The following is a 23,965-nucleotide window of genomic DNA, read 5'->3' on the forward strand; positions in this document are numbered from 1 at the left end:
TTAAATGTGAGCAACCAGTGGGATACACAAGCAGTGACTGCGAAGCAGGCCCCGAAGGATCACACCAAATTCTTAGATGGACGGAATACAGTAGGTGTCATTTTGGTTCTGTCAGCAGTGAAAGTAAAATCCCAATGAGAGGAAGCGCAGCTTAGTCTTGTCCATCTGGAGCTTGAGGTGTTGGGACATATTAACCAACGAGAGGAAGGAGAAACATACTACATAGCCGGGTTAGCAGAATTTGATAGACATTTTGGCGAAACCAATGGATCATGCTGGGGAAGTGAGTAATATGAGCTACAAGTCTGCAGCCAATGTTCATTACAGTGAGTGAGCCATCAAGTGAAATATTTTAAAACAGAGCAGGCTGAGAAGGTCAGAGGAAAATACCAGACCCAACATCAGTAACAAAGATCCAATAAAATGTTTGACATGTTTTCTGTAAGAAATAAACTTTTCTTGCTCTCTATCTTTCTCCCCTATAACAGACCACCCAGAGAGGGCAGCGCTCTTCTTCGTCTGCGGTGTGTGTTTGGGCCTCTTCCTTACACTCTTTGCCCTGGTGGTCCAGATCTCCTGTCGCACTGACTGCCAACCCCGCCAGCGGACACCTGCCAAGAAACGAGCACGCCCTGCGGACTCGTCCTCCGATTCCAGTGACTCAGACTCAGACTGGGACAATACCTCAGACTTGTCAGCACGGCGGCACCGGCGATTCGAACGCACACTTAACATGAATGTGTTCACGTCAGCGGAAGAGCTGGAAAGAGCGCAGAGGCTCGAGGAGAGGGAGCGAATCATCCGAGAGATCTGGATGAACGGGCAACCTGACATCCCTGGGACACGGAGCCTCAATCGCTATTACTGAGGACTGCGAAGGGGCTTTTTTGTAGAAAGCTTGCTTGAATTTAGGACGCACTTGGTTTAGAAGGGGCAAGAGACATGGCCCTTATGAAGCTTTATAAGCAAGCATGCAAAAGCAACTCCCACTGATGAGAACAGTGGAAGGTATTGGAGAGTTGGGAAGAAATTCCTCCCTCGCTGCTGGTTTGCATATTCTTCTGGGTATCATAAGCTATACCCCATTCAGTAAGAGAATAAGCTCCACCTGTGCATGGTAAGCTCACCTTTTAGCTGCCTCTTTCTGTCGGAAGCGAGGGGTGAAAGGTTACACTGCCTTGCCTGTGACCTCAGCAGGTCTTTTTGAAGTGGGGATTTATGGGTTAGCTGCCTTAGACACACATTGGTCTGTAGCGACTACATGGTGACTGAAGGACCAAGGCCTCAGATGGGTCTGTTTTATACAGAACGTCAGGCAGCTGCAAGACTCTGACACTTGGAGCTTTATGCTCAGTACCCTCCAGTATTCAAATGTGGACTTTACAGAGGGGCAGCATAAAGCAGAAAAAAGTACTGGACAGTGGGACAATGTAAGACAATCTTTCCACAGTGAATAACCATGCTGCCTTTTGAACTTTATAAAACCAAAATATATTTTTGGGGGAATTCATCTCAACCCTGAAATCTATTTTATAATTTAATAGTTTATTGTTGTGTATTTTTGTTCTCAAGTATGGTTTATTATGAGATATTTTTATACTTGGTGAAGGTTGTCTGGCACCTCAGGGATGCAATCCTAGTGTTTCTGTGTTTGGTTGATGTACTTGCTTCCTAAGAAGGGGATCGGCCCATTTAAACAGCTATGTCAGCATTTAAAGAAAGAATTACAAATATCATATAAAGAGCCTCAAAGAGGCTTGGTGATTTATCCTTATTTTTGATACAGTATGTTTAATTCATAGTGATGTGCCTTTTCTAGCTATTAAGTCACTGTTGTCACAAGTGCAGCTAGTGTATAACTCAATAACTGGTCAAATGATTGATTTGTTCATTGGATATCCCAAATTTTCTTGTCATATATGTATTCCCTTTTATCATTACTGTTGCTTTGCTGAAGTGGAGTATGTGTAAAATCGCAATGTCTCTGTTACACGTTGCACTTGCTGTCTCTCTAGATCTAAATGTAATTTGGTACCAGTGAATTTGCTAGAAATATTTTTTCTTGTCCTCACTCATAGAAAACGGTGCAAATTTCAGGACTTATGTCAGTCGTGCCCTCATTTCAAAGATGCCAGTGGCAAACCAGATGCTTGTGGTATTCGCTGCTCATGGCCATCTGGAGAAGGAACCAGTGCTGACAAAAGGTTCACAGTGGACATTCAAACTGTGTCTCTTAAATAATGTTGCCAGTTTAATAAATAAGCTATTGTCAATCCAGTTGTGTTTTGCTTTGCCCTGGATTTGTAGAAATATCAGCGTAGAAATAATTATACTTTTCAGAAAAAAGCTTGGTATTTTCCTGACTGAGAGTTTAATTGAGAGTACACAGGATATATTAGGGTCATGCACATAAGGACTGCCACTATATATAGCTTTTATAAAGACAGTTCTTGTGTTTAAATTTGAATGGGATTACGATGTGCCAATAGCTGGTAAAGTGAGACCAAAATATGACTCCTGCTCTTGGAATAAACTGTGTTCAAAAATAACTTGTCATCTCTTTTGTTTCTCTTGCAAATTTTCTTCTGATATTATGTTTTGCATTTGAAATGTCACTTCAAATGTGCACAATGCTTGTATTAGTCCACTTATGCACAATACTTGCTCTGTAGGCTACTGTGGAACTCGGAAAAATGATTTAATAGAACAAATATAGAAAGCAAACACACTGTATAATGTCATCATGAATTCACAAGTGTGGGATGACCTGTTGGCAATTCTATCAGTGGGATTTATTGTTGTAGCTCGCCCCCTGGTGGTTAGGTTATCTCTTTAGTTTGTGTACAGAGCATAGACTGTATATAAGGTAGAGTGTATGAATAAAAGTCACTCACTAATAAAAACGTTATTCATAGTAAATAACTTTCAGGTATTACTGCTTGAATTGAATGTAGCACGTAGGGTAACGTTACTCGACACAGAAATTTACAAAATTAAAACAAATTGATGTTATAGGGGGTAACTTATGCTATTTTACTCAATTCTTTTTTAATTTTTAGCAATTTTTTTTTATCAATCTGGCTTTGTTTCCTCGGGTTTAAACTTGAATTTCTTTTGGTTGTAGTTTTCAGAAACATTTGTTTACTTTTTTTAAACGATCTTTGAAATTGTTTCTCCCGTGCCGTTTCCATGGATACTATAAACTTACCACGGTCGTGCAGCTTTACAACAGGTTTCAACAAAACCTTGTGAAATCCACAAACTACGAAAATAATATACGTACTAGACGTCAAGACTAGTTTAGCAATGTCTTGGAACTGGAACAGCCATGGGTTACCATTTTTACCAGGATACACTTTTCGGGACGTAACGGTAAATATGTCACCTAAAAATCTAATGTTAGCTAAGTTAACTTAGGTCCATTATAATGTTCTTATGTTAACCTCACGTAACGTGAGGCTTTAACGTTTGACTGTAAGGTACTCGCAAGACAATGTGCCCTTTCCGTTTCTGTTTTCCCTGCATTCCTCCAGTCCTTTTCTCAAATAACTGGGTCGCAGTTTTGAGTGATATAATCAGGATTGATTTATTTAGGATGCTATAAACGTTAGCTATAACGTTAGCGTAATTGCTGACTTATTGCCACAGCAGAGGGACATTAATGGCTCGAAGTCTTAAATTAATTCTCAGTAAAATTTCCGAGATAAAATTCTCTTTTGGAAGTGTTTATTCCAAAAACATTGTATTGTATTACGTTATCATGTACAGGTTTAACTATGATTCTGTAACGTAACGTCATCTAACTTTATGTCTCATAACACTTTCTGTAGTACAGTATTGTGTTGAACTGTGAGCTCACATAATAATTGATATTTGAGTGTAGTAGAGCTTCAGTTGCATCAGTGTTGCAAATATTTAATATACCTATTTCTATTGTGATTTACCAGAGCTAATTTATTCCCCACCTCAATGATATTTCTCTGCAGAAGTCAGCCTTCCATCGCTGCCAGACACTGGACTATAAGAATGGCTATGCTCTGCCCCGTCGCCCCACTGTGGGCATTGGACAGGATCCTCTTTTATCAGTGCAGTTGATCCAGCAGGAGATGAATGAGTTGTCCTTTGAGACACCAGACATTACTTATGGCTCCTATGACCAGAGCCTAGCCGAAGACTTCATCCCAGCTCACGTGGCCCTTGACAAGAAGGTACAGTAATGCCTAGATTTGTGTTTTCAGATCAGATTTTTGTTGCTGTCTAAGTAACTCCTTGTTTGTCTGTTCTTCCCCACCCTCTTTTCTTGTAGGTGCTGCGCTTTTATGCTTACTTTCAGGAAGATATCCTGTATTCCCCTGAAGAGGAGTACCGCGTGCGCCCCGTGGTCATTTACTACTACCTTGAGGATGACAGCATGTGCATCATTGAGCCCATGGTGGAGAATTCTGGGATACCACAGGGGAAACGGATCAAACGCCAGCGTCTGCCCAAGAATGAACGTGGCGAGCATTACCAATGGAAAGACCTCAACCTTGGCATGGAACTGGAGGTGTACGGGATCAAGTACCACATCACACAGTGTGACGCTTTTACAAAGGTACACTCACCTGTGTGAATGCTCTCGTTGAGCGTTATGGATCTTTATTATTTTATCTGTGTCTGACACAAAATTATGGATATGTCGTTGTAAGTATACCCTGTCTCTGTCTGTGTCTCTCATTCATCATATAAAGGAATTCATGGAAAGTGAGGGCATTGTTCTGAACGACTCTGAGCCGATGCCTGTGGATCCTTATGGCAAACGTCGCAAACACCCTCAGCCTTCCTTCACAACACCCCCTGACTTCAATCGCATGCACCAGTTTTTCACCATGGATCGTAAGGTAAAGGAAATTCCCTCTAATCAAAACTCACTGGGTAACCATTCCAAACCCTAATCTGGACTCCTAGTAACAGAGAGGCAGGAGTACAATAACATTTCCTCTTCAAGCTATTTATAAAACAAACATGATCTGCTTGTGTAGTTTTTATCCCTGCCATGATGTTATATAGTTAGTAGCGTGCAAGTAGAAGAATTAAATAATATTTAGTGTAAATAAGACACACCATTCACACCACCACTATTAAGTTGGGCATTGTACATCTGTTACATCAACTAGGTCTCCTAACGTAGTCTTATTTAATTTTTTGGAGAAGTTCATGTTTCTTCAACCTAAGCCTTTGAGAACTTGATCCTTTGAAAAATGCAAAGTCAACCTAAAAATAAGTGGAACCACTGAAACCACTGAAATGTTTCGTTTGCAATGTCAATACAAATTTGCATTGTCAATCAGGTGTTTGCACCCTGAGATTTTGCATTTGGCATACCAACTCTGGTTTCAGGCTCTTAATCTCTGCTTGGTCAGGTGCTGCATTTCTTTGCCCTTTGGGACGACACTGACTCTCTGTACGGGGAGACCAGGCCTGTAACCATCCAGTATTTCCTGGTGGATGACACAGTAGAGATCAGAGAAGTCCACGAACCCAACAGTGGCCGGGATCCCTTCCCTGTCCTGATGCGCCGACAGAAGCTGCCCAAGAAATTCAAATCTGGTGAGGTGCAACACTGTGTCTCTCAATTTTAGCTTTATATATAATTTCATTGCTCCGGATTCCTCCCACCGTCGAAAGACATGCGGACTAGGTTAATTGGTGACCCCAAATTGTCCTTAGGTGTGAGTGTGAGCGTGAGTAGTTGTTTGTGTATGTGTGGCCCTGCGATGGACTGGCAACCTGTCCAGAATGTACCCCGCCTTTCGCCCGATGTCAGCTGGGATTGGCTCCAGCCCCCTGCGACCCTGTACGCAGGATAAGCGGTTGATGATGGATGGATGGATGGATGGATGAATAGAATTTCATTAGATGTGTGCTTTGGTCAGGTATCTCTTTGCATCAGTCACATACAGTGAAAGTGAACTGAAGAAACTGCCTCTTATTTTGAAACTAACTTCACATGAACAATGCAATTGAAATCATATTTCTCTGCAACTGAGTATTGCTTATAATGTTTTTGTAAACTATTTTATGCACTACACAATGTTCATATACACTATAATTATGGTGAAACTTTATTTATACAGCATGTGTCATACTATAAGATGCAGTACAATGTAACAAATTAACATTAATTAATAATAAAATCAAAGATTTTTCAAAGGTGACAACAAATATTTAAAAAGACAAATACAAGTTTAGAAGAGACAACATAAAATATATTTAACATCAAATGAACCATAAAAAAGTACAAATAAATACTAACATGCAATAAACACCTTTTTAATCAACTGCTAAATAACGGTAGGGGAGAGCAGGGGTGAAAGTACCATTTTTCAGAAAAAAATGATTTTTAAAGATAATGTTTCAGACAGAGATATATTTTTGCTGTGGTCACTAACTCACAGGTGTGGTCAATCACTATCAGGTGTTATTTTGTACAAATGTAGAACGACTTATGTATAATTTCACTTTAAACATAAGTGGCACATTGTTACTTTCGACCCCATCAGCTGGGACAAAAGTAACACAGCAATACAAGCTACATTTTTTGTGTTACCACCCTTGTATTTAATAAATAAACATGACTGTGACCTTGTTAATGTGTAACTGCAAACATCTTTTGTCCTTTATCTTAAAAATGTAATGCATTTTTATTTCAATTCATTATTATATAATTATTATTATTCAGTTTCAAAAGTAACCTGACAGCCCAAACTTGAATTGTTTAGAATATTTCATATTATATTAAGGATATATTATAAATATATAATATAAATATGCAAATGTGTGCACCTAAAACAGGGGGGAAATGGAAAGATGGACATTGTTTATGAACCTGACATGATTAAAATAAAACAAGACTTTACTGATCCTGAACTGGTAATATTTGCATGTTGCAGCAGTTTCAGAAACAGTGAAAAAATGAAACATAATTTAGAAAGATAAGACAAAAATGAAAATAAACAATAAAATTAAGATAAAAATTAAAAAGCTATTTACAGAATAGGCCTATACAAATTTCACATTTTGAAATGAATTTAAAGTTGTTTTAATAAGAACAGTATGAGTGATCTGCATTTTGAGTGCTTTTTACTGACACACTCCTTAGGAGACAGGCCAAAATAAATATCAGCCGCTCTCTTAATATAAGCATGCAGCTTCCTTTCCTAGTTCAAGGAGAAGACTTAATAATGTGATCTGTACCTGTGGTCTAGTCTTCTCCCCAATTATCTCTGCCCTCCTCCTGCATTATCTGAACTTTATCAGCTGACCTGAGACTGATTGAGATGTTTCTAATAGAGATGTACAGAAACGCCTTCTCATAAACATCTGGCTGAATCAGGCCTCTGTCTTTCTAACCCACACTATTGGCATATTCTGTTGGTATAATATGACATAAAGATGTTTTAATAAATGCTGCAACACACAGAAAAGTCACCACATTAGCAGCGGGACAAAAGAAACACTTGTGGTCAGGTTTAGCGGGACAAAAGTAACAAGTGTTACTTTCGTCCCGACAGGAACTCTTGACATATAAACACGATTTATTTTTATACTGAAAAACTCTGACAGGGCAAACTTCAGGGTGTGTTAAAGCACTAAATAACCTGTAGATTAATCATTAATGTGACACGAGAGACACAACTTATAATTTGAAAAACAGTACCGCTTCAGAAATTTACTTGCCGTGTTCGAAAACAGTTTTCCAAAGACGGCCGCGGGAAACGATGATCAAAATCATGCTTCATCAAGGGTTGCGTGCTGAAGGTGCTGTCACAGCTTGGACTGCGAATGCAGTCAGGGCTCTGAGAAAATCGCCTTGTTACTTTCGTCCCGTGTTACTTTCGCCTCGGTTTACCCCTACTGTTCTTATTTCTTTCCAGAGGCCTTTCCCAGCTGTGTGCTGGAGGTTTCAACAGAGGAAGTGGATGAGTACTACTCCCCCAAAGACTTCCAGGTGGGTCAAACGATGAAGTTGCTGGGCCGTCGCTTCCTGCTGTATGACTGTGATGGCTTCACTAAGGAGTATTACCAGAAGAACCACCCTGACACGGAGGTGAAACCCGTAGAGTTGCCAAAGAAGATTAACACGCTTCAGGAGAAGAAGAAGAAAGTGAGAAACTTTTTTCTGTCTTTTGTTTTCCTTTACAAAACTATATCATGTGTATTGCCTGAGGACAACTCTATGTTATTTTTGTTTACAGGAGGTTCCTCCCTATAATGGTTTTGGTTCACTTGAAGACTCTCTCCAGAATTGTTTGTCTTTAATTCCTGAACCTCCCAAAAAGAACGTGCTAAAGATGCTAGAAAACAGCCACAAAGTGTTGCGCTACAGTGCCACGCTGGTGAGTCAACATGTGTGACGGTGTGTTTCTGCTGCTTCTTTGACTAAACCTTCGGAGTGATGGGTGGTTGGTCCAAAAATGAGATCAAGTTAGCCACTTCTTATATGAGCCTTCGTAACCCAGGGCCTAACTCTGGGTTCAGAACATGGTAACAGATGATGTAACCCAGGAAACATGTTTATTGATCGACCAGACATAATTCAAAGCCATGAAACACAATTTGTCTCTTTGTTTGAGCTGTCCCGTTATTGACATTCCAGGACTCCCAGAATCCCAAAGATGAGGGCCGACATTTCATACTGTCCTACTACCTGTCCAATGACATGATCAGTATTTTTGAAAAGCCCACTCGTAACTCTGGTATCATCGGTGGCAAGTTCCTGGAGAAGACGCGCATCCCCAAGCCGGGCTCTACAGTGGAGAACCCTGAGTTCTACTCACCTGCAGACTTTGCTATTGGAGCCACTGTGGAGGGTAACATTCTCAGTTTAACAGCCTGTACTGATTCTATTCTGTCATAGTTTCCAAAAGGAATAAATACTCAGAAACTACAGCATCTTTTATTGAAGAAACAGCAATGTATAGATCATGTTGCATGTACCATGCCATGAACCATGTCTTTCTAGAAACATTAAGCTGTATACGTCATTATATTTATTTTTGAGTAGGGGATCAATAGATAATACACAATACAAGCACACTACATCTTTCTCCTCTTTCTCATCTTTTTATTAGTTTTCAGCCACCGCTTTGTGTTGACCAATGCTGACCACTATGTGCTGACATACCTGGAGTCTTGCTCAAGCCAGATCCCTTCTCAGACGCTGCATTCTTTGCGCCAGAAGCTGGGTGGTGGGACGGCAACTAACTAGCTAGCAGACAGAAATGGTAAAACTCAAATCAACCATTCAGCAACACATGCTTCTCTAGAATTGTCTTCTCTGGAATAAATTTCTTCCTGTAGGTGTAACTTTTTTCAAATCTTGGACTTTTATTTGGACAGTTTATTTTCATTCTTTATTAGGTGATGATGCAGCAGAGCCATCTTCCTGATATCAGGGGAAGGCTGGATTGCCTCAAGTGTTTTCCCTCCCCACTAGACCACTAGAGTATAATCAAAGCCTTTGCAGAATGTTTCTTAACTGGACCTGCTGCAGAAAATGTGATTTGTTTGGCTAAATCGGAAAGGTTCTTAAAATGTATAAAATATAACTGTTTGGTGTTGGTGTGGTTGACCTCAAAATACCCTTCTTATATTGGACAAAAATAAACATGAACACACATGATACTAGCCAACGGGGCCAATTAGGGGTTCAGTATCTTGCCCAAGTCGACATGCAGACTGGAGGAGCAAACCGCCGATCTTCCGATTAGCGTGCAACACGCTCTACCTCCTGAACCACAGTCTCCCCATGTTACAGATGGGCAATCAAGCAAGTTAAAAGCATACTGTAGGTGAAGGGGGTCTACCATGTGTGGTGCCACCCTTGGTCGAGTCCACCTGCACTACCCCATTCAGAATTGGCTAAACACACTGCTGTTTACAGGATTATGAAAGAACACTGGAAATGTAGAAAAACTATTCTATTTAATTCTGCATGCTCTTGTCTCAATTTACCAACTGGCAGTGCATGCATTTTCTGTTGCTGCAAACTAGGACAGTACAAAGGCCAACAGCTGAACATTATGTATAAAATAAAAACAGGGAAAGTGACAATAGAGGGGTCCACACATTATTTCAGAAAAATGCATTATTTAATAAAGAAATTACCAAAACAATTAAAAGAAAAAAAACAAAAAAAAAAACATGGAATGGCATGCGGTAATATCCAACATACATACTTGATGCTTATCTGTTAAGTGACCAGTGACAAATGTAGACAGACATAAATCACTGGCCCAGGTGACCACTCTCTTGGTTTGCCAACATCCCTTCCCTAATGTGGTAAAGGGAGTGTGTTAAGGCCAGCGTACAGAGCTCATATCATACCATCTCATCTGTAAGAGTTTTCTGCTTCAATGGACCAGATTAGAAAACAAGCAAAGCCGGCTCAGTGGGTAAGAGCTGAAAACAGCTGCAACATCAGACAACACTACAAAACAATACAGTACTTATGTATGAGGATATGCATCAACACATTCAACGCTGACACACGGTTAACACGTGTGCGGCATCCTGTGTTCACTTTACATTTTAATCATTCTGCATACAACGGTGCTCCTTAGGGTGGGATAGAAGGCTGTGTGGATGTATAAAAAATACTGATATGATGAGAAGAGTAAATGTCTGTTGGGCTTGAGGGGTTTCCTTGGATTTTGTTATTCCAGCATTCAAGCCTAAGTCTGTAGTGACTGAGTCCTGTAACATCTCAGGACATACTCAACAAGAAGCTTGATGGCCAGTTGCCACCAGCTTCCCTGTTGTGCTGATGAGAAACCTTAGCCGGGGCTAAAGCCGCTGTTCAGGCCAGTCAGTGTGTTGTCTTAGGGGGATTTGAGTTTTTTGGTGCGAGGAGAGGCTCCGTTCTCGGCTTTAAGAACTCCGTTTTCGTGGTGACCAACTAGCGGGAAAGACAGAGAGGTGAGAAGTCAGGATCTCTACTAATGCAGCACATAATCAGAGTGATCAGGACAAATCAAGAAAGCAGGGAATGATGGGAGAGAGAGTGTGAATTTTTTGTTTTGGCAACATTGTTTACCTAAACGTTCATGCCAATAAAGCTAAAAGAAATGAAATGAGTAATGATACAAGTCACACTCCTGAAAACTGTAACACTAAGAAAGAGTTGTTGCCCAAGTCGTCTGTAACTATTTATTAGGAGATGATGTCAGTGTGTTATAAGACATGTTGGAGCTGGTGGTACACTCACGTGAGTCTCTCTTCAGCGGCCGTAGGACTTGTTTTGTGGCAGTCTTCTTGCGAACAGCCTGTTCGTGTCTGAACTCCCGCCAGCGCTTCAGCTGGAAGCGGATAAACTTCCAGAGGAGCCAAGATTGGGTCAAACATACCAACAGTAGAACAGTCATCCTGAAGGGGCCCAAATACAAGAAGATTAGTCCAAGTGTGTGATTTGGAAAACGGACCTCACATTGCGTGCTGAATTAATTCATTTACTTTGTGGCCCTGGTGTGTGCGTTTGATAGTCTGAAGAATATTTGTTATAATATATTTTTGTTTTCTCAGGGTTCGACAGTAACGGTTGCCCACAGTTGCCCCATTTGCAAACCGATTCAATAAATCTGCTATTTATGTTGCCTTTGTCTTAGAGCAGTGTGCTGCTGTCACACTTCATTGCAAATAATAGCACTAAAGTTAAAACTGGAGTAAAAAAGTACTACTGTATATTCAGAGATATCTTGAAATAATGTTCTTACTAGTCATACTGTAACTGCAGGTATAGTGTATTATGATTTTGAAACATCAAACCCCATTTTATCCATTTGCTGAGATGTGTTTTTGCGTGAAATTAAATTTTCTATCAATCAGTGTAATACTTCCTGGCTACATCCACTGTGAATTTATGTTGTGAAACAATAAAACATTAAAAAGTAAACACTTTTTTATGCCCACTAACTGTATTCATAGTTGTAGAGTAATAGCAGTGCAACAAAATTAATCATAATCCAGACACGTTGGACCATTACCTTATCATCATTACCTTATCAGTACAGTGTTGAAGTTACCCATCTCCAAGTCCAGCCCCTGGTTCTCAGCACGAGCCAAACCAAACCCGACAGCCAGGAACATCAAGGTCAGAGTGACCATCCGTGTAAACACAAAGCTAACCGCCCACATATTAAACCTGAAGCACGACACACAGCGAACATGTAGTCAATAAAAAAAACATGCTGAGACGATTTCAGTATTTGTGATAAGAAGATGTTAATAAATATTTAAGTCAAGTTATGGTAAGGCAAATATTGGGATGTTTTCGTCAAAAGTCACACCAGTGGGCTTGACTGCTGACAAAAAGAATGGCAAAACCATTAAGCCCAGTGAGGTTACTTACATTTTCTGATGATTCTCATCAGTGAAGTAAAAGAGCCTGGCAATGTGGAAGCCCAGCTCTGACACATACTGAAGAAAGAGGAGTACCAGACCCACACGACTCATACTATACAAGAGAGAGAGAGAGAGAGAGAGAGAGAGAGAGAGAGAGAGAGAGAGAGAGACGGGCAGGTGATAATATTAGGTAACATCTGATTCAGTTTCAAACCTTTTTCTTTTATTGCTTTTCTCACTATACATGCATTTTTCCTTGACAAGCAGGTTTTCCTAAAAAAGGCCTTCTGCTGGAGGCTTACTTTAACAAATAGGCTGCAGAGATGTGCAGCAGATACAGGCAAATGTACTGGAGCTGACGAGAAATCTCCTCCTGAAAAACAAACAAAAGCCTTTATTTGCATACCGTAGTTTCAAATCCTGGAGCCAGTTCTTTTTTCTTACTCTCAGTCTGATGCAGAACATACACAATCTGACACACACACACACACACACACACACACACACTCCAGAATACCTCCCGTTCCCAGGGCCTCCTTACTGACCTTGCGTACTTTCTGGAAGTAGAGCTCTGGCAAGGCATGGAGCCAGTAGGCCAGCTGAGTGAGGTAGAAAAACTTCACCTGAAACCTGGACCAGAAGAAAAGGGGGAGAAAGGGGAAGAAGGAGAGAAGTCAGTGCGATTTACACCCCTGCGATGGTGCAACTAAAAAAAAACCTTTAAGAAACATAGTTAAGTCAAATAAACCAGCAAGGTGGCTTTAAAAAATAAAAATAAAAAATAGAACATACACTTTGAAAGCAACCCTAACACATGGTTCTATGGATAAATGGAGTATACGTGGATACTAAAAAATATATGTAATGTAAATACACCACTGACAGTTTGTTACGCATCAGTCATACCTGAGGTGTACATGGGGATATTTCTCCCAAAGGCTGCTGGGATGCAGGAGATAGCCCTCCTGTGCAAATAAAACAGAGAACACATTGTTCGTTAGTGCACAGTGCGTGATATGTTTTCAGAATTTGACTCATCTAGGAAGCTGTCACTGGATACAACATGCTTTGAAAAAAATCTCACTCACTGTTATGAGGATGTAAAAACTCCACACACTCGACACCAAGTGAAATACACACAGTTGACCCGACTCATTAAACTTGGTGTTCTTACTCTTCGAGAGGTGGAGACGCCGGTTAACTTTCTGCAACGTGGACAACACAAAAGGATCATGTGACTGCAGTCGGATCCACTGAGAATGGGTGGCATGTTGACAGCGTCATTGTCATTCACAAGGAAGTGTCACGGTAACACAAATAACTGGGACAAGAAAAGACAGCAAATACTATTTATGGCTGCTGTTGAAAACCTTCCTCTGAAGAAGTATTCCTTTCAAGACACTTTGGAACCCATGGTGATGATGCTAAAATAAAACATAATTCCTCCTCACTGGCCTATTTCTAAACAATGACACAGGGGCTCATACTTTCAGATGGATTAAATGTTGCTTTACTTTTCCTGTCTCCACAACTCTATGCTAAGAGAACTGGAGCAACGTCATTCTGTAAAACACTCAGCATGCTGCTCTTGTGTTTTTTTGATGCGGTATGTTTCAAACGGTTCTGTTTAAAATGTCCTTTTAAACGCCACAAAGTGCAACTGGATGCACACACCACAGAAAAGTATGTATCTTCATATACATGAATACATTCATAAAAAGCATACTCATACAGAGATATTTTATGGTTTGTTTCAGGTTTGTGACTGCAAAAAAGGACAAAAAATATTGAATTCTTTATTTTCCCTACATTTGATGGAATATCATAATGCATGTATATGCAGTGAATAATATTAATAATATTGCTGATAACTAATTTAGGTAACACTTAATTGTATGGGTCCGTCATTTCTGAATTATTTCCAAAAAGTTACATGGAAAGAACTGTGTCATTTAGTACAAATTATTGGGGAAATATTGACACGGCTATAATTATTATTCAATATTAATTGCTGCATAACTTAGAGTATTTAAGTCTGTGCACATCAGATCAAGCTGAACATGCAGAAATGAGAAATTGGTGTACAATTCAACAAATATGGAGAATAAGGGTTCTAGTTATGAATGGATTAATTTCATTATTTATTCATAGTTCTACTATATACGTTGGTGCCCAGGATGCCATTTGCAATATCTGTTGCCTTTTCTTGCCATTTTATCATCTGTTGAAAATAATCAGTATGTGTTGCTGAGTATTTCACTGTCAGACCTACAGTAAAACTGCAGTATAGAAGGACCTCTTTGTGAGATATCTACTATATGCCTCCGCTTGTGGCTCACTGATGCATGGTGCCTCCATGACTGAGTACTTACATCCAGAAGATACTCCTGCACCACTGCATGGAGGATGATGGCGATGAAGAAATAGAAGAGGATGGTGGCACAGTCCTTCCATCCGTAATGGTACAACGTCACCTCTCCTTCTAAGCACACATAGGAGGGGTCAAACACACACACACACACACACACACACACAGCACGTTTGCAATCAGGAGGTGTGTTAAACATCCTGGAGCAATGTAAACTGTTTTTGTAATGTAATTCACAATTCAATGACAGTGATATGATGATGCATTATGCAGGAGCAGAAGTGAAACTGTGAAATGTATGACCTGTAGACAGCTCACAGGTTGTGAATTAGAAGGAGCATTCAATAATAATTCCTCAACTGCACTGCATACCTGGTGATAGTGTAGTGACATTGTACTGAGGCTGAATGAACAGTATGGCCGTCTTGGCTGTCGCCTGGAAATTAGACAAGATGGTAATTAGCAACATATTTCAGTGAACCTGTCTGAATGCAACCTCAAGTACCATCAAAGTATGTATGGGTGTTTGTGACGGGTGTGTGTGCAAAGCTTTTCTGAATATATAATGTTGTCTGTCAATCCTCCCCCATGGCATTATAATTGCCTGCTGGGAGCTGAATTCCTCAAGCAGTGCTGCTGAAAAATCTGTCTGGCAAGACAAGGCTTGTATTAACCTGGGATGTGGAAGAGGCAACAGCAGAGCCTCCCAAATTATTTTATGTCAAGCATCCCCATAAGAACATGCATTAGACCAGTGTTTACCACAACGCAATACCCCTGTTCACAGGTTGCATGTGTCTACAAACTGACTGGCATCAAACAGTCCAAAACCCACATATATTCGATATACAACTATATTTTAAAAAAAAGCAGCAAGTCCTCACATTTGAGAAGCTGAAAACTGGTTTTAACACCAAGATCAAGATCAAAGAAATGTCTTCAAAACGAACAACATCTTGTGTCTTGCAACTTGCCAACCCTCACATTTATCTTCAACTCCTGCTGGAGGTCCCATCAGGTTGGGAATATGATGGGATTATGATAACATTTTGTTTTAAGCAATCTCATTTTTCTTGATTTAACTTGGTAGCCTATATAATGATTATAGGGTCTTCCTTACTGAGACCCCTCAAGGGCCCCTGTTGTCCCCTGGCTCCAGTTTGGGCACCACAGTGCAACAAGTCACCAGTCATCCCTTGAGCGCCGAGGTGACCTGTCAACGCCAAAATGTCAAATTCAACACAAGCTTTAGCACTGTAGTTCCCTTTTCCGAAACGAGGAAAATTAAGGAAATCCCCTACTTATTTTTTACTCGGCCAGCTGTGTGATCACAACCAACTCAGGGTTCCGGATTGAAACGTTGCTATATTCTCAAGCGGAGGGGGGGGGCTGTTCCTATGTAGGATAAGCTAGTGAGACGCCTTATTAATTCAGTCACTGTACATGTCAGTGGTGAAATCACCTTCGGGTAAAAGAATGCACTCTTTCGTTAAGCTGAGCCGAAGGCAGCGAGCTGCGGCGACTGAAAGATTGAGACGTGGCAGTTAACAACCTTTGTCAAGCCCGCGACGAAGAGGGGTACAGCTTCCGTTACCACTTTACAAAATAAAACTCTTCGGTGTCGGACGGGTGACATACTTCAGTCTCAGCAAAAAGCGGCGCTTTTATTTTGAATGCTGTAACCGCTTCCTGTATTATTTAGGTTCTCTGTGGTAACTGACAAATGTTGGACTCAAAATTTTGCAGCGGACTATCTTTGCTGGAAACTGGACCAATTCTTTGTCTGAAGGGTAAAACGTGAATTCTAGGAAGCAAATAAGCTACATTATGTTGTTTTCCAGTAATTTAGCCACGTATGAATATGCCAACATATAGGAGTTTTCAACTGTATCCCGGTTTAAGAAACTCCCTTTGGAATTAAAAGTAACATACGAAGAGCAAGACACAGAAAACTTTACAGATGTTAAACCAGCTACAAACGCGTACGGTTGCAGTTTATAACTTTAACTTTCTGGTTTCAGCTGCTTTCTGGCTCAATTTAAATCACACGTCGCAACTTGCGAAGAGAGCCAACATTCATTGTTCACAAAACTTACAGCAAGCGGGTAACGTTACTGTCGGAACTGACGAACGTTAACGTTACACCGATAGAAGGCTCGGATGCAGTCAAACAAGCAGACGTTTTTACAAAGCAGAACACCATTTCGACCGAATAATACTTCATTTGGCACCACGTTACATCTTTTAATGTGCAGCTGGCTTGCCATCTTAAAACAGCTGAGCGAGACGAGGGAAGAAAAAAAGAATCTGAGTTCATCTCACCTCAAACATCAATCCGATCAAAACAAAAATCACCAAACTGAAGACGATGTCGGCATGGTTTTGAATTAAGAATTCCTGGCTGAAGAAAGGGTAACTCTTGTTTCTCCGGCGAAATGCCATGTCAACTCAATGGTGTTTTCCCTGCTATTTTATAAATCTGAATTTTTCTGACTGCGAAGTTCAGTTAACTTTCTCGCATATGTGCGCATGCGCGGCTTCTTAAAGGGCGAGTGCCATAAATACCTTCTTTGAGCAATATGAGGCCATTTACCCAATGAGTTCAGTCTGACATGACAAAAGAGCATTTCAACCTGAGTGATCATGGAGCAGTGCACGTGTTAAATGCTCGGAAACATTTTAAAAAAGTCCACGTTTGACAATTCAACTCAAACGACTTACTTTGATACCATAAATATAAACTGATCAAAGGTGAAATAATTGCAAACACTTGTATGTAGGCTATTTATTGCTTATTTAAAGCCACCAGTGGCCTTGCACTTCACAGTTCAAAATTTAATATAGGCAGTCACCTAGGTGCAAGAGAAACCCCAGCATCACCTCACTGCTTTGTTAGTGGATTTCATCCCTTTTACAGAACGGTAATGAGCAAAAATGCATTTGTCCCCTACAAATAGCAATCAAGAACACATAAAAAGTCACAACAAGTACCTCAGAAGCATCTTTTCAATAAACATTTGAAAGCTTTTTAGAGTCAGTGCCTGAGACGTGATCCCCCCCACCAACATAATGTAAATTTAAAAAACATGTTAGCAATTACATGGTCAACATGTAAATAAAGTTAAAACATCATACACAGTTTGACACAGCCAGTTGACCACTAGCCTTGCTCAAAGCAATTCCAGCGGACATGATTATACAAAAAATACAGTGTATTGTTGTTGTACTCTGAGTGGATTGGGGATTTGTTTTTTGTTTTTAAATAAGAAATAACAAAAAGTCACAGCAATAGATGTATGGTACAGAAAATACTTGTGCTTTAAAGAAGCCAACAAAGCTCTGGCTTAAGCTGAGATGGTTACGATTCAGAGGTCAGACACTCCTGTCCCCTTTCGATATCGGAATTACTTCTATATTCTCAAAACTGCTGGCAATTAACATAAATAACAGCTGTTTCGGTATGTAATATAGAGATCAACCGTTTTCCGAGATCATAAAACAGCTTCGTATTTCTTATGATGTTTGGATATAACTCAAGGCTAATTCTTTAATATGTAATTACAATCTGGCAGAACCAGTGTTTATATGGTATGATTCTTAAGGCTTAAGTTAATTGCTGCCAAAAGAACTGAACAAATGTTTAATGGATGCCAGGTAGAAGGTGTGTCTGAGTTCCTTACACCACATTTGTGGCCAATTAGCTCTTTAATTATGTTTTTCATGTCTGATAAAAACTCTATTGAAGGTTTCACCTCTGTCTGTCCAGCATTTCGGCAAAGCATTTGCTTTTAGAAAAGAGTTTATGATTTGAGAAGAACACAGGCTAGCTTAGCATAATCCCAAAATTCTTGCATATACTGTGCCCCACAGTGTCCTGAAAATGTGGTATGTAGATATAAAGAGGTTCTGCCAGCCTTCTCATCCTACAGCACTGAGCAGATGAAAAAGCAGCCTTTCAAAAAGCTGCCGTACTCCTTTAATGTTGATTAAGTTGCTGTTCTCTGATTCTATCTTGCTAGAAGTTATCTTCTTCATCTCTTCGCGACATTATGAGCTGCCTTCTGGGACCGGTGAGATGAGGGACATTAGACGGGGAGTCCAGGACTCCAGAGTCCAATTTAGGAGTGGAAGTACAGCGTGGTCCAACCCGGCCCATGATCCCACGTATATCTCTGTGAAGTGTTGGATCGCTGGGGATTGAGTTTAGGCGCACCCCATGTTCCAGGCCCCCAATGTCCCGGTCCAAGCGGGGGTTACTGGCTCTGCTGGGGGACTGAGGATCAGCGCTGAAATATAAGGTTGAACTTGACTCTGTAGGGCAGAAGTATGGCTCCGGACTGTCTCCAAACACAGACTTACCCTCTGGTGAGCTACGTTTGAAATCGGATGTGGGTGACTCCATCGGGCTCTCCATCTCCAGACTGTCATCCTCTTCTTCAGGTTGTTCAGTTGACGTGGGCTCGCTCACGCTCTGGAACTCATCTTTGCAGTCCGAGAGAGGTGCCGGGCCTTTCCCCTGAGACTCAGAGGTGGAGATGCCCCCGCAGCTGCCCCCTGCTGTGATAGTGATGCCCTCGTTACTCTTAAATTCTTGGTTGTACTCCTCCATGTCCAGTATGGCTGCTGCTCCGCCGGCCCCATACGCTCTGTTGATCTTTCCCAGGTCTCCTGTTTTCAGAGCCAGCCGGATTAGGAGCCAGTGGTGGTGGTAGCAAGGGCAAGAGCTGTTAGGCCGGCCCCCACAGGTTCCTGGGTGCTCAAGCAGAGAACCAGCCACACCTGAGAGGGAGAAGCTGCCGTGGTTTTGAATGGAGGGAGCTGGTAGGCTTTTGTCCCCGAGAGAGAAGGACGACTCCCCTTGTTCTATACACGTGCTGCTCATGTGGTTGTGGTTCGTACCCTGGGAGATCTCTGTTGACTTTGGGTGAAGGAACCGGTAGTATAGGACAAGAGAGGTAGCGCCTGGGACGCAGGGAACAGGAAACAGTTGATTTCAGTACACTCAGTATTTTTTAAAATACTTGTTACAAGCAATATTTTTTCTACAAGTCACTGGCAATTATCAAGTGAAGAATACAGTTCTTATTTCAGTTAGTTTATTAAGGCATCAAGAGACATTTTTTTATTATGAGCACTGAACATCAAAACATCTGAAACAGAGCTATTTCAAAACAAAAGGAGTGCAGATAGAGAGTGGGACTCACCGAGGAGAAAGCTACACAGCACAGTGGTGGGAAGGGTCATGCTGTCCCATGATGCTTCGCTAAGGAAGTCGGAGGCGGCCAACAGCAGAGTGGCGTTCTCCACCAGCATGAACTGAAGGAGGAGATAAGGTCACACCATCAGTCATCTGCACACAGCATTACGTCAATGTAAGCTGAGGACGCAGAGGTGAGGATGACAATGCAAACTATCTGCCTGTTTGTGTGTGTGTATATCCGTGCGTGTGCAGCTGCGCTGTGTGTACGTCAGTGAGGCATTGCTGCACATGGAATACAAAACAGCGAAAACATGACGAGAAAACAGCAATTTCAACAAAAGTCACGTCTTACTGCATAAAAACTGGCCATGCGGAAGCGCGAGGGTCCATCTTTGACATTGAGGAAGAGGAAGATGTGGACAAGCCCCATGATGCCGTTAAAGGCACGCCAACACCAGGGGCCAGTGCAGATGTCTGGCTGCTGAGATACCAGCCAGAAGGAGGCTGTGAGCCAGTGGAAACCTGGAGGTCAACGTAAAAATAGACTAGGAGATACAACTGCAACAGGGAATCCATATGCAGCGTATCAAGCTGATGCAGAGAAGCAAATTAAAAACTAGATCAGGAGGGCATGCTGCATCACTCAGGATAATTACATCACTCATTAACTTAAGTATAAAGTAATAATGTTCTGATACTTTCATTATTTATAAATTACGAGTCATGAGGAACATAAGAACTGGGTTACTCATTGATCTCTATTTGTATTTGTGTAGTTTGTTACAGCAATCATTTATTGTCATTTCATTGCACCCTTTCTCTTCTTTTCAGTGGTGTCGGATACACAAGCGCACATGGAGCGTGCTGCTCACCTGCTACTCCACAGACCCACCAGCTAAAGACCCTGGCAAAGAACATGAGGCAAGTCACCCTTGCACCCAGCATGCCTGCCCTCCACACCAGCTGGCACAGGAGGGCTGCCGGAGGCATGGCCAAGTGGCCCGGTCGTATCAGACAGCAGGCTCTGCTGTACAGCACCAGAGCCCAGGAAATAGACAGCACACATAGACCACAGCAATAGGCTACTGTAGGTAAAAACAGAAGGAGGAAGTATGAAAAAAAGACATCTGTTATTCAGACTCTTGGCAACAACAACTGGCATGCCATAATTGATGGCGAAATCAGTTTACCTGGGGACATGATGCCCACATCAGTGGACACCACAACATATGCTTGCAGCAGGCTCTGAGGCAGTGTGAGGACAAGGGCCTCCAGCAGCCAAAGAGCAGCAACATCTGCCTGCTGCATGACAGCAGCTCCAAGCTCGGCACAGGAGTCCTGCATGCGCAACACAGACCTCATGCAGTCCCATAACCTGCCAGAAGAGGGAGACAGAGACAGATACCAGAGAAGTGATACACCATAACTTCTTGTGGAAGGTTTCAATGACAGATTGATATTAATAGAATATCTTCTGTGTTCTTCTTTATTGCAAATGGTGCATTATTTGGTAATATAATATCTGGAGTTGCAAAGATCTTACCTTCTGAAAATGCCCAAGTGAAGTATGTGTATGACAGAGAGGTACAACCGCCTGTCATCACCATCATCATAATACCATTTCATACTTAGCAGTTGAACTGCTGTCCCTGGTAGAAAGAGGCCGAGAGTGAGGCCCGCCCACTGCGTCTCTTCATTCCAAAGGTAAAACCCTATACAATAGATTACTAACACGCACACAAACAACAGATCCAGACACACAGATACAAGGTGGTATAACTATGTTTGTATATAAAGTGGCATATGTTTTCATATAATTTAGTACAGGCTGATTTATCATATTATGTGTTATGCAGTTTTTAAAGTAAACAGCACATAAAACCCAAAATAGCATATGCATGAGGATTTGTTGAGAGCTGCAGAGGCCAGCAGAGTCCTTGAGAAATTAAAGAGCACATACATCTTGCTCAAGGCAATTGTCCTTTAATTTAAGAGGAAGCTTGTTCTAATGGGATGATACAGACTCCACCAAGAAGAGACTGACTCCTGGCTTAAATACAGCATGCAATTACTTGTCCTGTTACATGAGACCTCTTGGACTGTGAAAATAAGGACTTCTAATAGGCTATTGATCATTTTAACTAACTGCTTCATTTTTCTGTGACAGGTTGACTCCAGTTTGGAGCCTATGCACAGTATTTTTATCTTCTGAGAATGGTATACCTGCTGAAGGCAAAGTCACACTTCGTACACACCCAGTCACCTCGTCTCTCTTTTGTCCTGCCCTTGCCCCACTGATCTGCTTAGTCAGGGAATCAACACACCTGGGAGTGCTGCACACTGCTTTCAATACAGACTCCAGATGTGCTTTGTTTGAAATATAATAACACTAGTAATAACTAAGATAACCTATTTAATGGTATATGTTTTGGAGGGAAGGTGCCAGATACATTTGTAAAGGTGAGCATTATTCCTATAGACATCAAGGTCAGCCTTTCACTGCGGAGGTTCGGCTTTGTGACCCTACTGAATGGCCCCTGGAGGTTTTGGGGCCTTAGTTTGGCCATCCGTGCTGGGCCAACCACTGCCAATGTTAACTGAAAAGAAAAGAACTGCTGGGTTTGCCAATTCAGCAGGGACGGCTGTGCTTTAGCATCACCATTAGAATTGTGTTTCTAACCTGCTGCTGCTGCTGGGTAACGTTAAGCTCCAGCACGAAGCATCACGGCTGAGCAACAGGATTTCTTCACTCATTAAAGCCAAAGAAAATACCACACGAATACAACATCCCCATGTCATCCTTTCATATTCAGTTTCAGCCCACATCAGCACACTAGCAGCCCGCTAGCGCGGGGATTTCAATGCCCACTTACGAGCGCTCCGTTCGGCCACGATTACCAGCGCCGACACGCCAAACAGGACCGCCTGGCACCACGCTATCCAGCACCCGCTCCGCCGGGCCGCCGACGGCATCCTGCGGGCCACCGCCCCAGCAGCGTTTATCATGATACGGGTAGGAGGGAAAGGGAACAAACCGGGGACATTATCCTGGGCATCCTTCAGCCTGTGCACATCCGCTCCCTTCTTCTCCCGCTGCCTGCCCACCGTCAAAAATAAATGACGTCACTGCGTGGTTTTAAAGGGGCATCAGTATACTGATCGTTACTGTACACTGCTCACCTCCCTGTACTTTGGAAACTTTACCTCTCAGAAATGTCCTAATGTTTCTTACTAATTACATTACATATATAGGCTATTACTTATGCTACGTTTAATAATGATACTTTTTAATCAGAGTTTGACTTTCCTCCCATGCAGGCCAGGGTCAGCCCAGGTGTCTTTTTTCCCCCAAGAGTTATTCAGCACTATGCTAACCAGAGAGGTAGAAAAGAAGGGGTCAGCTCCAGAGCAGCTGGCAGGCACGCTGTGATCATAGATACAGTCTATGGCTTTGACAACATCAGCAGTGTGTGTTCAATCAGCATTGAAGGTGCATGCTCTGTAAGTTGTCTCATCATTTGCTAGCCACTTTGAACAATTCAACACCTGACACCCTTTTTAAATTGTAATATGAGGATAACACAATGCTGCCCCACAGAAAGTCGCAGAGCATGTCTGGCCTGCAGCAACCTGTTATGTTATTTATATGTAGGCTATATGTGCATCGTGCATACAGTTTTTACCTAACATATATGGTTGGTAAATGTCATTATTCTTGACAGAGAAGTGCACTCAACAATAATCTAACATGTGTTTTTATATATCGGAATAAACTGTGGAGTCATCTGTTGTGGGTGTACTGCCTGTCAGCTGATTAATACTAAAACTAAAATATAGAAGTGCATGTACAAATTGAACAGTATATGATCTTATTAATAGTGAATATCATTTTGTTGTGTGTTGGGTTTTTTTCCAGGGTGAAGCGTTGACACTTACTGGCGGTGAGCATCCCAAGACTCATAACAGGATGTTTACCTACGTCACCAACTCCTCACATCGGCACACACACAGGCAAG

At 41.6% G+C, this 23,965-nt stretch overlaps 4 protein-coding genes across 8 annotated transcripts in view; 2 read left to right on the forward strand and 2 right to left on the reverse strand.

Annotated features, from left to right (window-relative positions):
- The window catches only part of LOC119909204 (protein eva-1 homolog A), a 76,607-nt gene extending 74,058 nt beyond the window's left edge, over positions 1–2,549 (forward strand). For both annotated transcript variants that reach the window (XM_038727309.1, XM_038727310.1), the window contains one exon: positions 489–2,549. In XM_038727309.1, the coding sequence (XP_038583237.1) occupies positions 489–868 (380 nt within the window). In that variant the 3' untranslated portion in view covers positions 869–2,549. The remainder of the gene's footprint in view (positions 1–488) is intronic.
- A 625-nt stretch (positions 2,550–3,174) lies between these two features.
- On the forward strand, positions 3,175–10,172 carry efhc1 (EF-hand domain (C-terminal) containing 1). Of its 2 annotated transcripts, XM_038726620.1 has the most exons (10): positions 3,175–3,372; positions 3,987–4,208; positions 4,307–4,594; positions 4,731–4,880; positions 5,403–5,589; positions 7,917–8,146; positions 8,238–8,378; positions 8,639–8,852; positions 9,114–9,266; positions 9,403–10,172. In XM_038726620.1, exons 1-9 carry the CDS (start codon positions 3,307–3,309, stop codon positions 9,248–9,250), a joined length of 1,635 nt encoding a protein of 544 aa, XP_038582548.1. In that variant the 5' UTR covers positions 3,175–3,306; the 3' UTR covers positions 9,251–9,266; positions 9,403–10,172. The 2 variants fall into 2 exon arrangements, with proteins under 2 accessions (XP_038582548.1, XP_038582547.1); XM_038726619.1 differs by having other exon boundaries at positions 9,114–10,159.
- Positions 10,115–17,275, reverse strand: tram2 (translocation associated membrane protein 2). 2 transcript variants are annotated; one of them, XM_038726622.1, is made up of 11 exons: positions 17,072–17,275; positions 15,122–15,185; positions 14,754–14,860; positions 13,470–13,586; positions 13,288–13,346; positions 12,927–13,011; positions 12,684–12,754; positions 12,389–12,493; positions 12,038–12,181; positions 11,249–11,406; positions 10,115–10,939 (listed from the first exon to the last, which is right to left on the reverse strand). In XM_038726622.1, the coding sequence occupies exons 1-11, from the start codon at positions 17,189–17,191 to the stop codon at positions 10,863–10,865; spliced, it is 1,107 nt and encodes a 368-aa protein (XP_038582550.1). In that variant the 5' UTR covers positions 17,192–17,275; the 3' UTR covers positions 10,115–10,862. The 2 variants fall into 2 exon arrangements, with proteins under 2 accessions (XP_038582550.1, XP_038582549.1); XM_038726621.1 differs by having other exon boundaries at positions 14,754–14,863.
- Positions 17,276–17,519: 244 nt separating this feature from the next.
- xkr5a (XK related 5a) lies at positions 17,520–23,042 on the reverse strand. 2 transcript variants are annotated; one of them, XM_038726617.1, is made up of 7 exons: positions 22,823–23,042; positions 21,493–21,676; positions 21,140–21,324; positions 20,822–21,034; positions 20,302–20,471; positions 19,954–20,065; positions 17,520–19,711 (listed from the first exon to the last, which is right to left on the reverse strand). In XM_038726617.1, the coding sequence occupies exons 1-7, from the start codon at positions 22,953–22,955 to the stop codon at positions 18,765–18,767; spliced, it is 1,944 nt and encodes a 647-aa protein (XP_038582545.1). In that variant the 5' UTR covers positions 22,956–23,042; the 3' UTR covers positions 17,520–18,764. The 2 variants fall into 2 exon arrangements, with proteins under 2 accessions (XP_038582545.1, XP_038582546.1); XM_038726618.1 differs by having other exon boundaries at positions 20,822–21,031; positions 22,823–22,981.
- Between the last annotated feature and the right edge of the window lie 923 nt (positions 23,043–23,965).

This window comes from Micropterus salmoides, unplaced genomic scaffold, assembly GCF_014851395.1.
Source record: "Micropterus salmoides isolate LMB-PRFRI ecotype aquatic unplaced genomic scaffold, ASM1485139v1 Ms_hic_scaffold_18, whole genome shotgun sequence".
NCBI lineage: Eukaryota > Metazoa > Chordata > Actinopteri > Centrarchiformes > Centrarchidae > Micropterus > Micropterus salmoides.